The 13,792-nt window shown below is 45.0% G+C and overlaps 1 protein-coding gene across 3 annotated transcripts; it reads left to right on the plus strand.

The window, feature by feature from the left end:
* Positions 1–2,899: 2,899 nt before the first annotated feature.
* ZNF436 (zinc finger protein 436) lies at positions 2,900–11,738 on the plus strand. 3 transcript variants are annotated; one of them, XM_033841493.2, is made up of 4 exons: positions 2,900–3,227; positions 4,482–4,576; positions 5,378–5,504; positions 7,924–11,738. In XM_033841493.2, the coding sequence occupies exons 2-4, from the start codon at positions 4,544–4,546 to the stop codon at positions 9,174–9,176; spliced, it is 1,413 nt and encodes a 470-aa protein (XP_033697384.1). In that variant the 5' UTR covers positions 2,900–3,227; positions 4,482–4,543; the 3' UTR covers positions 9,177–11,738. The 3 variants fall into 3 exon arrangements, with proteins under 3 accessions (XP_033697384.1, XP_033697406.1, XP_033697373.1); XM_033841482.2 differs by lacking the exon at positions 2,900–3,227 and adding an exon at positions 3,900–4,098; XM_033841515.2 differs by lacking the exon at positions 4,482–4,576 and having other exon boundaries at positions 2,901–3,227.
* The last annotated feature ends 2,054 nt before the right edge of the window (positions 11,739–13,792 follow it).

The following is a 13,792-nucleotide window of genomic DNA, read 5'->3' on the forward strand; positions in this document are numbered from 1 at the left end:
AGTCACTGTGAGGGGGCAGTATCCTAACTCCCAGCACAGTGCCGGTACAGGACAGAGACAGTAAATATGTTCAGTGAATACAGGCCTATTTGATGCCTTTAAATAGGTTAAACAATACTAAATAAGTTTGTTTTGCATTTTTAATGCAATTGTTTACATTATTTGAAAATGTTGACTCTGTAAGGAGAAAACCAGCTGAAATGCATGAGGTCATAAAGAGCTTCCCAATCCTGGCCACTCCCCTCTCCTCCTGCAGAGTCAATCTGCTCTTCTCACCCCAGGCCACCCCCCAATCTGCACTCCATCACCAGCATTGCTGATCCACAGCCAAAGCCAGAGACAAACAGGCAGGCAGGCAAAGGGACATAAGAGACTGTCCCCGCTCTGCTTCCTCCCCCTGCCTCTCCACCCCCATACTCTTCCCTCTAACCATACCCAATCCTGACCATTCTGGAACACGCTCTGTCCTTTCACGCCTCCGTGACTTTGCACATGCTGTTCTCGAAGCCTGGAATGCTTTCCCTCGCCTCGTTCTCCACCTCCAAGACTCCTACAGTCTTTGCAAGCCAGCTCCGAAGTTACCTCCTCTGTGAAGACTCCTCCCCTACCCGCCCCCGCAGCTGTGAGCCTGCCCCTCCTCGAAGCCCACTAGCTAGCTCCTCCAAATGCTCTAGAAGTAGGACTGCAATAACTGTTTTTAAGTCAGGGTGTCCCCCATGTCCCCAGCTCCTTGTGCTGAGATGAGGCTTCATCTCTGCTCTGAGCAGGGGTAAAGAGAAGCCCTGATTTTTCTTTTTCAGTGTTCCTGGTATATTTGAAAATGAAGAGATAACAAAACAAGATCTCAAATATTGAGGCATATTTTTCAATGTCTAGCAAATGAATGCTTCCAATACAAAAAATTATAACTGTGCTGCTCACAAGATAATTATAGGATTTATTAAAATATAATAATTTATAGTGCTCCCCAGGCACAGTGGTCTGTTAATAAGAAAAAAGCTTCAGGATATACAAGGAGGCTCTTTGATCAAATTGGTCAGTGGATCTGACATAATGTAAAACCCCATTTGGAGATAATGTCAAAAGCCTAAATTGGAGACCCTGATGAAATGGTACTCCTGGCCCCTTTCCCCAGTGGCAGGCTGTGCTGCTGCCTCTACACACAGTAGGTGCGCATTGTTTGCTGAATAATGGTAACAAACACAGCTTTCCAAGTTGGTTATTGAAAACCCACACACAATAAGTATTCCTGGGAAACAATGAAGTCCTGAACAATGGGGCAGGAAGCCACCTCCTCCTCCAGTGACCCCCAGCTCTCAGAGTCCAGCTGAAGGCTGCAACAGGAAACCCCTCACCCACTGTCTTTCCTCCCTCTCTTCCCCACTCAGGGGCCACCCCCACCCAGGGGCACCAAATGCACTCATGCTTTCCATCCGCTCTCCGCCCCTCTTCTCCTCTAGCCTCTGGAGGGTCCCAGGTGAAGAAAGAGAAAAGCACTTACTCATAGAAGGAGGCAAGCAGCCAAGCTGGGTTTGGAGAGTCGTCCTGCCCCCAGGCAGGCCTGAGGAATAAAAGGAACGGCGAGAGGACAAAGAAGGACTTAAAGCTCTGGAACAAGGGGAAAGAAAAGGCCTAAGAAAGTTTACAAAGCAATCTGTCAGAGAAGGGATGAAAAGGGAGCCCCACTGAGCTGAGGGGCTCAGGCACTCACCTCACCTTCGGCCCAGTTAGAAACCTGCAATTACTTGGCCAAAGTCTGAACCGATCTCCCTCTTCCTTGTCCCAGAGGTTTCCCTGGGAGTGCAAGGCCTCACCTTGCTGGGTTCTTGGCAGCCCCAAATACCTCTGCTCTACTCGGCTCAATACGCCAGTTCTCTTGAACCCAACTAACTGGCTCAACTTCCAGTTCCCTCTGGATTTTCAGCAGAAACACTATGGATAATACAGTCATCAGCAGATCCTCAAAGCTATCCAGCTACTCTGACTGCCCAGATGTACTGAGCCGGTGAAAATATCCACAGACCTTTCTGAAAGTCTCTCCTGCCACCAAAGGCAGGATTAATAATAATACCAACTATCATCTGAGTGCTCACTCTGTGTCGAATGCTTTAAGTCATCTCACTTACTGCTCACCACCACCTTAGGTATGATTACCCAATTTCACAGAAAGGGAAATAGGCCTGGAGAGATTAAATGTCTTTCCAAGGGATACACAGCCTGGATTCCAACCCAGGTCTGTCTGACCGTGGTACCCACCTTGGTACCCACTTCCCACTCAGGACACTGCCTCTTGGGGACCCTCTGCGATTCTACTTTTTGTGGTTCCCATATTAATTTTAGATGGGGTAGGATGGTACAATTCTGTGGTATCTAAAAAAATCCCTTGCCTCACAGTTGGGAGTGAGAAGAGGAGCGGGCGTGGGAGAGTCTGCCTCATGGCTGGGTAGGGTCTTAGTTCTTTTTAGACACGAGTAATTTAACCATAAATAACTGAGCACTGGGAACAGGACACTCACTAATAAAAGCATAGCCTAGAGTCACGTTTGAAGAAAAAAATTCAAGTCACTTAGTGGGTGGACATATCTGCAAAACAAAAGAAAAGCCCCTTTCCCAGCCCAGGCAGAGAAGTCTCCTGTACAGTTAGAGACAACAGGCTTCTGGGCACGTAGCCAAGGTTCTGGGGATATTTATAACTCGAAGAGGGTGGGAGTCCCTAATAAGCTGCTATATTCTTTTTCCATCACTTCCCTCTCCAAGGCTACAGCGAGCTCAGAGCTCTTCCCCACGCAGAATGCCTGCTTTCCCTAGTGCTCGGCTTCCATTGTCTAATTTTCTCATTCTGGCTGGGGAAAGGGAAGGCTGCAAGTCCTTCCGTTCGGAAGAACTCCAGTTGAATGTAGCTTAGCTGCTGGTGGTGTTTCTTGGCTAGCTGCTGTGGTCTCAGGAATCTGCCTATGAGCCTGTGGTTTCTCTGAGCTGTCTGAGAGTCTGAGGTCTGGGGAATCTGTGAGTCTTTGGGATCCGCCTACGATCTCTGGGCTTTGCCTGCACGTCTACGGATTCGAGATCTACCTGAAGATCTGAAGATAGACAGGATCTGCCAGTGACCCCCAGAATCTTTCCGAACGTCTGTAGTCTCAGAGAACTCTGCCTGAGGATTTGAAATCTGTTTGAGGCCTCTGGGATCTTGGAGCCGGCGACCTAGCGGATCTTTTGCGGGCCAGGAGGTAGGTCTGTTCGTTCCCAGTTCGGGTTTTCGGCTTCCCACCTTCAGTCGGTCAGGGACTGCTAACAACCTAAGGGTCCGCCGGGCGTGGGCCATTAGAGGCCCACGATCCCATCGATGCGGGAAGCCGCCAGGAACCCTTTTAGCAGGCAAGCCCTCAGGGATAAGGACGGTCCTTCCCAACCCTGGGGTCTGGCTCGCTCCACCCTACGCGCCCCTATACCCCACCCTCGCTTCTGATTTCCCTCCGGCTTTTGCGTCCCCTCCGCTAGGCGCAACTCAGCCTGCCCCTCAAGGAGCGCCCTCTTTAGAAGGACGCCCCTACAGGGTTAACAGCGATGGAGCCGGGACACAAGCCTGGCCCAGCCGCGGACCACATTTGCTGGCAGACGGGCGGCGCGTTGCCCCCTAGGAGTTGTAGTCTGCGTAGCAGTGTGAGAATGCCGCAGTCGCTGCTGGGTGATGTAGTGCGTGGGTGGAGCGCAAAGTTCCAGCGCGGCCGCTGAGTCTCCCCTGGGGAGTGGGCGGCTGCTGCTTTCCTCTCAGGCCTAGGATATCAAGTGAGAGCTAATCCCAGCTGAACTCAACACAGGCCAGCGCCTAAATTAGGCTCGACGTCGCAGTTAAGATCCGACTCAAGATAAGCTTGTAGGGACGTGAAGAGAAGCAAGGCAACCTCCCTGGCTTAAGCCGGCTGTGGTCTCCAAGAGAGGAGAGCGGAAGATACTCCGCCCTGGCTAGGAGGACGCGCTTTTTTCTTCACCCTTTTGTTCTTCTCCCTCCGTGGCTTTTGGCCTCTGACTGGCCTTTGTACGCCCGAATGGAACTCCAACTCCCGACAGGCCACGGGGGCGGGCTCAGGCGTGATAAAGGTGCTCGGCCGTGCTACAAGAGGCGGGTCTCGTATTCGCTTCGCTCGCTGATTGGCTGAGGCAGCTGCCGGAAAGGGCCCAGCCTCGACATGGAAGAGCAGAGGCGTTCTGTGGGCTGGGCTGAGAGCCTCCTCCCTGAGACAGCCTCGGCTTGACCCCCGGCCCGGGAGGGACCGAGCCAGGGGGCTGTCTTAGTAATTCCGGGAGCCTCCACCCCTTGGTGGCGGAGACACGGAGGGCGGGTCGCGCTCGAGGGTCAGGGAGGAGAGTGACCCGGCCCGGATTCAGGGCCCTCCCCAGTCGCCTGGCGGCCAGAACTCCAGACCCGGGGAGTGGGCAGGGCCTGTTTCTGTGCCTCACGCCCTGCTTTTCGCCTCCTTTAGCGCTGTCTGCTAGCTGCTTTTCCTGCTCTCTCTCTCCTGGGAGGCGAATCCTTGAGCCCGAGATGGCAGCCACCCTGCTCATGGCTGGGTCCCAGGTAAGCCGGGGGTGGCTTCTCGGACCCTACCTGTGCTTACCCACCTCGTTCCTGCGTTTCTTTGCTCCGCGAATCTCTGTGGGAAATTCCCTGAGATTAGTAATTCGCTTGCTTCGGTATTCTGCCTCCAGAGACCCAGTATCAGAACAGTATAGCCACAAACAAGCATTTACTGAACACCTGCTGTTTGCTTTTAAATACTGGGGAGACAAAAGATGCATGAGGCATGCCCTCCCTGCCTGCTCACAATCAGTAGGAAGACAGATGCATCCGGTTAACCGTGAAACTACATGATAAGAGCACTATTTTCTGTAGGAGCAACATGCTGTGGGGACCAAGAAGTGGGAGTATTAATTCTGTCTGAGGTGTGGGAGGGAGGGAGGAGTGGAGCAGAGCAGCGAGATGGGGCGCATTGAAGAACAGTCGGTGCTGGAGCAGGGCCTTAAGGAACAGTAGGATTTCACTACCCTGAGAAAGATACTCCAAGAAAATAGGAACATTGTGGGTAAAGGTATGGAATGATGTAAGTGCTAGTTGTATTCTGAGAAAAGTACTGCTAGAGGGTAAGGTTCGGAGTGGGGCAGGGATATCTGGCCGTGGGACCAAAGCAGTCAGCTCATAAATTGCTCTCTCCTTTACCACATCTCTTTGTTGCTTGTTTATTTCTCCTTTGGACTCTACATATCAGACCTAATACCTTTTGCCTCCTCAACAATTCTAGCCATGTCTCTAATTTCGAGAAGAAAAACTGGTACTAACCTCCTAGATACCAAGTATTGAGGAAGCGATATGTGATTTCAGGCACCTGTGACATTTGAAGATATGGCCATGTATCTCACCCGGGAAGAATGGAGACCTCTGGACCCTACACAAAGGGACCTTTACAGGGATGTTATGCAGGAGAATTATGGAAATGTTGTCTCATTAGGTAAGTATTCTCTATCTTTCTCCAGCCCACGTTTTTGAGACTGTCAAAAATGCCTTACCTCTGTCAACACAACCTAGTTAGTTGATTCTTAAAGCTCTTAATTGGATTTTGGCTTGAGTTGAGTCCTCAGGCAGATCTTTGAATGTGGGAATATCAAGGTCATACGGTCTAAAATGAAAGATCGTTCCTGCACATTTTAGAAACACTCAGATTTCTTGCGCCCTGAGTCATTTGCCATTCTCCAGCCTGTCTGTACAGATCACTGACCAAACAGGTCTGACATAATGGTGCTTGCCAGGATATAAATGCCCCTGTAAATGGTGCTTTTACTAGAAGATAAAGGGGTTCTGACCCAGGTTCATGGGAAGGCAAAAGCCACCTTTTTGTGTTTGCTTTGGCTTCAGAGCTGTAGCTTTGACTCAGGTCCTTTATTTATCCAGAGCAGGTACTTGTCTAGAGACATTTCAGAGTTGATCATAGATTTTGAGTGTGTCAGATGATGCTGTTCCAGAAGAATCCTGAACTAAATGAGATCACAAATTCTATTAGAGAGGGAAGCTAATTTTTTTGGTGGTCTGCAAACCTGTCTTTTCTCTTAGATATCCTTTGGTCTGGGTGTAACTAGAATAAACAGTGTATTCTTGAGCTGAAAGTCTTTTGACTCACTTTGTCTCCTGTTAGGACTTGACAGAAGTTAGCAATCATGTATGGTTGACTAGGTCATCTGCCATTCATTAGGATTATTCCTTTTTATGAAATCTTTATTCCTATAGCTTTTAACAAACAAAAGGCAAACTGTGAAGGGTTTCCTTTTTAAATTGGGCTCTCTCTGATGTCCCAACTTTCTTGGATCCTTCCTTTCAAAATGCAGCCAGAAGTGAAGTTATCTACCCAGATCTATTGTAGTCAGTAACCCAAATATTCCACTCAATCCAACAAAAGCAAGAAATGAGAATCTTAAAGAAATGTGAATTTATATGTCAGTGGTCCAGCCCAAGGAGCACATTTTGGAAGGATGGAAGCATGGAAGCACAAAAAAATATATGTATATATATTTCTTGCCCATATAAGTTTGGGAGTGGGTTAGATAATGTTTACAAGGCTTCTTTACCTCAAGACTCTTCAGAACCTTTAATGTGATATCAGGCATTTTTAATTTCTAAGAAGATGATGTTGTATGCACCATTTACCAAAGTAATTTATCCCTGGACCCTTTTCTCCCAGCATACCTAGTAATCTCTTTCTGAAGAGTGTACCAAGAAACACAACTTCGAAAAAGCAGTGTCTGGTAGAAGGTTTCTTGTAGACAGTGACTTTGTATATTTTGATTTTCATTTAAAGTCTTTAGCTACTCAATGCCAAGAATATTCTGAGCCAGGCATCTCTTTTGCCTTCTCCAACCTTCCCACCTCTATTTTCATTAAAAGGCCACTGAGGGAATTCCCTGGCGGTCCCGTGGTTAGGACTCTGCACTTTCACTGCGCTGGGCCTGGGTTTTATCCCTGGTGGAGTTCCCCGCAAGCCACATAGCGCGGCCAAAAAAAAAAAAGCCATTGAAAAGTAGCAAGTAACATTTGGCAGTCATTTTTCTTGTCAACCGAGACTTGATATAGATTGATAAAAATTTGTTTTTCTCCATGCTAACCCAGTAGGTTCTTAGTAAATATTATATAATGGTAATGAATAAGGCTTGACAAGAACATACACATACACACACATTCATTCACATATAAAATATCTAGGCTCTTGGCTTTTAGAAATTCTAATTTAGAGTCTTTCATATTTTCTGTTTATGGTTTTCTTCTTTTGAAACACCAGGAACATATACAATATTCATAAGGAACTATTAACTGTAGTGATACAGAGCATGAACTTTTATCAGACAGAACTGGATTTGAATCTTAGTTTCACCATTTACTACTGTATGACCTTTTGCGAGTCACTTCTGTGGGCCTTGAATCTCTCATTCATAAAGTAGAAATCATCATAATGCCTGGCTCTCAGGGCGGCTGAAGTAATTCACATAAAGAACTTAAAACATGGGGCTTCCCTGGTGGCACAGTAGTTGAGAATCTGCCTGCTAATGCAGGGGACACGGGTTCGTGCCCTGGTCTGGGAAGATCCCACATGCTGCGGAGCAACTAGGCCCATGAGCCACAACTACTGAGCCTGCGCGTCTGGAGCCTGTGCTCTGCAACAAGAGAGGCTGCGATAGTGAGGCCCGCGCATCGCGATGAAGAGTGGCCCCCGCTTGCCACAACTAGAGAAAGCCCTCGCACAGAAACGAAGACCCAACACAGCCCAAAATAAATTAATTAATTAATAAAAAAGAAAAAAAAAGAACTTAGCACAGTGCCCAGCACACAGTAGATAATTTTTGTGTGTGTTTACCAGTATTATTCTTCACCTTTTATTACAGATTTTGAAATCAGGAGTGAAAACGAGGTGAATCCAAAGCAAGAGATTAGTGAAGATGTGGAATTTGGGACTGCATCTGAAAGACCTGTTGGTAATACTGAGGACAGTCCTGAAAGTGAAGAGGCCTTTGAAAACAGGGATAGATCAGAAAGACAATGGGGAGATCTAACAGCAGAAGAGTGGGTAAGCTATCCTCTCCAACAAGTCACCGATCTGCTTGTCCACAAAGAAGTCCATACAAGCATCCGATATCATATATGTTCTCATTGTGGAAAGGCCTTTGGTCAGATCTCAGACCTTAATCGACATCAGAAAATCCACACCGGTGACAGACCCTATAAGTGTTATGAATGTGGAAAGGGCTTCAGTCGGAGTTCCCACCTTATTCAGCATCAAAGAACACACACTGGAGAGAGGCCCTATGACTGTAATGAGTGCGGGAAAAGTTTTGGAAGAAGCTCTCACCTCATTCAGCATCAGACAATCCACACTGGAGAAAAGCCCCACAAATGTAACGAGTGTGGAAAAAGTTTCTGCCGGCTCTCTCACCTAATCCAGCACCAAAGGACCCACAGTGGGGAAAAACCCTATGAGTGTGAGGAGTGTGGGAAAAGCTTCAGCCGGAGCTCTCACCTAGCTCAGCACCAGAGGACCCACACAGGTGAGAAGCCTTACGAATGTAACGAATGTGGGAGAGGCTTCAGTGAGAGATCTGATCTGATCAAACACTATCGTGTCCACACGGGGGAAAGGCCCTACAAGTGTGATGAGTGTGGGAAGAATTTCAGTCAGAACTCCGATCTTGTGCGCCATCGCAGAGCCCACACAGGGGAAAAGCCGTACCACTGTAATGAATGTGGGGAGAATTTTAGCCGCATCTCACACTTGGTTCAGCACCAGAGAACCCATACTGGGGAAAAGCCATATGAATGTAACGCCTGTGGGAAAAGCTTCAGCCGGAGCTCTCATCTTATCACACACCAGAAAATTCACACTGGAGAGAAGCCCTATGAGTGCAACGAGTGTTGGAGAAGCTTTGGTGAAAGGTCAGACCTAATTAAACACCAGAGAACCCACACAGGAGAGAAACCTTATGAGTGTGTGCAGTGTGGAAAAGGTTTCACCCAGAGCTCCAACCTCATCACACATCAAAGAGTTCATACGGGAGAGAAGCCTTATGAATGTACCGAATGTGAGAAGAGTTTCAGCCGAAGCTCAGCTCTCATTAAACATAAGAGAGTTCACACTGACTAAGTCCTGTGATTACGACTGAGAAATTATTCATTTGAAGGTACAATTTTATTTGATATCAAAGAGCTCTCTCAAGACTGAGCTGCTTTTACTGTACTGAATTTCCTTGTTGTGGACCACAGTTTAGAACATCGAAGAAGACAAGCCACTTGAAATTCTGATCAATGGCTTTGGGAATGGTATTCCTTCCTCCAAAATAGTGATTTTTATTCACCCAATATTAATGAATTACTTCATCAAAATCAGCCCCACAAGTAACTGGAAATCTGAAGACCAGGTGCTAAATGCTGATAAATGCTCAGGCCTGGAAATGGAGTAAATCTTTAAAAGTAATTTCTCCCATCCATGGCCCAAAGAACTATGCTAGGGGAAATATTGACCTGTGATAGGGTGGTCACAGCTACTTTGGTAAAAGACAACCAGAGACTTTGCTTGAATTGCCACACCTATTCACTCACCATGGTAGCTGGGCACACACATCTTCCCTTCAAAGGGCTTTCTCCTTGAGTTGCTCATGCATTTGTATCTTTCTGTCTTCCTAAGAGCAGGATTCTGCATGATGAAGGCAATGATCATAACTTTTTGCCTCATTGTTTCTAATTAACTTTTTTAAAGCTTTCATGAAGATACAGATTAAAAGGAAAAATGAGACGCAGGTTTGGGGACCAAGGACTCATCAACAGTGGTGACTTTAGCAAGAGATGCCCACTGTTATTGCCATTAATCAGAATTTATTAATTTTCTTTGGGGATCACTGTAGGGAATATTGTAGGGAAAATATCTTCAAGGAAAGATAGGACCATAAGTGATGGTGGAGTGTAAGGAGCAAGTGGAATTGATCACTTCAGGGAAGGAAACACAGAGTCCCTTCCCAAGGAATGCAGGTCATTTCTCTGTTCTTTCCCCTCTACCCTTTAAAATCAATTCTCCCTATACTGCTAACTCTAGGATTTGATAAGGGCCACATCCCAGTGTTTATCTTAGCTTGCATAAGGGCATGTGTATGTACATGTAAAATGTGTATTCCTATTGTTTTTCCAATAGAAACTGAATTCACACTGAATTAGCATGTTCTTGGGTGATATTGATCATGTGACAGAACTACAGACATAACTCCAATGTGAGAAATGTCCTTTTTTTCATTCTTTATGAAAGCAAATTGAAACACTAGTGCTGTAATGTGTACTCTCCTGTAAGATCTGTCTTTGTACAGAACGAAGCACTTGTTTATATGTATCGGTCAGTTGGAGATTATTACCAGACAAATAGGTTGATTGTCCTGTTCTCAGACTGAATTATCTTCTCTTTGGCCTAGTCACAGGGAATTAATAAAACTAGATAGGAATGTATTTCCATTCTCCCAGCCTACAGATTTAAGTGGTTAATGTAAGAGTTGACCCAATTTAAGCCCAGTACTGTCAGTTCTCCTTATCTCAGCCCAAATAGGAACTAAGAAATATCCCAAATGTTGATGCTTATCCAAGCATTTGGGGGTGGGAGTGGGAGGGAACTGATGCCCAGGAGATGGGACTAGAGTGAGGAATATATATTTTTTGAGCCTGCCCCACGTTTTTTCTACTGTATTGTGAGTGTTGTAACATTTGAAAATCTTTTGCCATAGCTCTTTGGGACTTGGCGTTAAAGGAGCCAGTGGTCTCCCTTGGGTAGTGTATTATGTATTTATTATGACCCACAACCACGTGGGTCTGCATCCCTTGCAAATGACACAACCTCAAAAGTAACAATGAAAAACCACTCCACCAAGTAGGTGTCTTTATGTTGTCACTCTTATTTGAATACAAACTTGGGCAGGGAGCATGTTTTTTGTTCTATACAAAATTTAGCTGACTTTGGATATTCATATTTTAATTGTTGAATGACTTACATGTTCTTGATGACTAAACTCAAATGTCTTTTTCCCGTATCAGTGTTGCTGGTGGTTTTAATGAATATCAAAGTTCTTCTGTTGTTTCTGTGAGCCAGTAGGGGCATCAGCTTCGGAGTGGCTGTAGAAGAAGACAGCATCTCCATGACCTATTTCACCCCTTTTTCCTTCCCTACTCCCCTGCCCCACCCCCAAGCTGTTCTTTCTGCTGCTTTTGGCTTCTGAGTGCCCCAGCCATCTCTCCAGACATGTGCACTTCAGTTGGGAAGTTAAAAGGGCAAGGGCCGGACCAGCTCTGTCTCCTCTCTTCCTGCCAATTGTTGCCCATTTGCTGTGTTGAACCCTGTGTAAAGTTATTTCTCAGTCTCTCTTTGCTAAAGCTTTTTGCATGCCTTCTGCTCCCAAGTCTCTGGCTGCTTCTGCACACACCCTGAACACATTGTGCCTGTTTTCTATGGTTGTGGAGAGTGAGTGAACATGTAAGTATGTACAGCAGTTTTCCTTATGGTATTGGTCACAGTTATCTTGTGTCTATCTATATCTGTATTATTCTAACAATATCCTGTAATTAAAAGTATAATTTTTAAAATCAAAAAGCTGAGAATTATTTTAGTAATCCAGCACCAATTCATAAAACGGCTTTTCATCAGATTTATTAAAATTGGGCACAATTGTTTCTATATTGATGCATTTGTACAGATGTTCTTGTGGGAATTTGGGAATACCGTGTCTTCACATATTGGTGAGCCCTCTGGATATTGCCAAAATTTGGCAAGTGCAAAAACCTGGACAGTTCCCTATGAAGATTAGGCTGGTGGCAAAGCAACATGGAAATATTTGTTATGGGTAACTCATTAGCTTTGGAGAAGGGAAACAGAAACAAACAAACAAAAATCCTAATGGAAAAATGAGAGGAGGCCATATTGCTTTAAGGAGATATTTTTGAGTATCTGTTAAGGATAGTAAAACAATTTCTATTAAATTAGTATTAGGATCCCAGAACAGAGATACTCTTAGAAACAAAGGCTCTATATTCATGACATGATTGTGCAGTCTGCCTAAGGCTGTGGTTATGTTCTACTAGGGTGTGGCTATGATTTTCAAATTACTTACACATTATTTTATCTTACGAAACATTTTTTTAAATGGAAGGCCAGTCTAGGCAGAGGTAGGGAGTGGAAGTGCTTTAAATTGGGGAAAAATACAAATATGAAAGAAAAGTTTTAATTAACGCTATCGCCAAGACTGGAAAAAGAAAGAGATTTTATCAAACCTTTTTTTTTTTGGCTGCACCGCATGGCTTGCGGGATCTTAGTTCCCCGACCAGGGATCGAACCCGTGCCCTTGGCAGTGAAAGCGCGGAGTCCTAACCCCTGGACCTCCAGGGAGCTCCTGTAAACATTTTTTAAAACTCCTTTTCTCCTTTCAACATGTTCAGCATTTTTTATTTCTGGGTAGGAAAGTTTAAGGAAAATGCTGGAGAAATTCACCTGGAACCTCTCCTCCAGGGCATTTAACACGTTAATGTTTCGCCATTATTATAGTAGGGGCAGATTTCCCTCTTTGAATTTTCTCTAGGAGGCTAGCCCTTTGTTATGGCTGTGCTTCCAGTCCATTAGGACCCCGCTGAGTCTACTGAAATGATAATTTGTTAAATGGTTCCCTAGTGTTTCAAAGGTTGGTGTTCCTGCTGAAAAAGGAGTTCCTACGCCCTGGGAGAAATGCACCTCTTTGAAGCATTGGTTAGATACCTAACTCTGTAATGGAGTAGCCAACTGGGACTTGCTTATCTATAGGAGACTTCAAGATAAAAAGTTGTTAGTGTGGGACTTCCCTGGTGGTCAGGTGGTTAAGACTTTGCCTTCCAATGCAGGGGGTGTGGGCCCGAGCCCTGGTCGGGGAACTAAGATCCTACATGCCTCGCGGCCAAAACACCAAAACATAAAACAGGAGCAATATTGTAACAAATTCAATAAAGATTTTAAAAAATGGTCCACATCAAAAAAAAAAAAATCTTAAAAAAAAGTTGTAAAGCAATTATACTCCAATAAAGATGTAAAAAAAAATAGATGGAAGATAAGGAATCAGAAGCAGCCAGTTGAAATTATTTCAAACTTTTTGTGAAGATGAGAGATAAGACTTATGAAAAGAAGTAAGGAATAAGTCCTGGAAATAAAGCAATGGAAAAGGTTTTCATTTAAGGACAGAGAACACTGTGATATGTGAATAGGCAAAGGGGAGAAAATTAGTGGAGAGAAAAGGACTGGAGAAAATAAAAAGTTAGTGAAAAACAGTTGAGTAAAATGAATAGAAGAAAATTACACTGTAATGACCTAAAACGGTTTCATGGTGAATCCCATTGTATTATCTGTTTTCCTAAATGCTTCATATTCGAAGTTTGTATCATTTTCAGCTTCTTCAAAGGTGCTTTTTTTCCCTCTGGCAGAGACTGAGGCTGATAACATCAAAATCTCACTTTGAATTTCACACCGGCCCCTGCGGCTGCCCTGTAGAGGTCTCCACTTGGAAATTACCCAGGCAGACCCCAAACTGAATTTACCACTTTGTGCTATCACCATCCCCCCTCACCTGCTTCTCATGTTATTTCCTAACTCAGTCATGGCATAGTCATCCAAGCTAGAAACTTGCATATCATACTTGAAAACTTCTCCTTTAGCCATCTTCCCAAAATCAATAATGAAAATTAGTTGAATAATTAGTCTTCAATAATTAG

Source organism: Tursiops truncatus, chromosome 1 (genome assembly GCF_011762595.2).
Source record: "Tursiops truncatus isolate mTurTru1 chromosome 1, mTurTru1.mat.Y, whole genome shotgun sequence".
Taxonomy (NCBI): Eukaryota; Metazoa; Chordata; class Mammalia; order Artiodactyla; family Delphinidae; genus Tursiops; species Tursiops truncatus.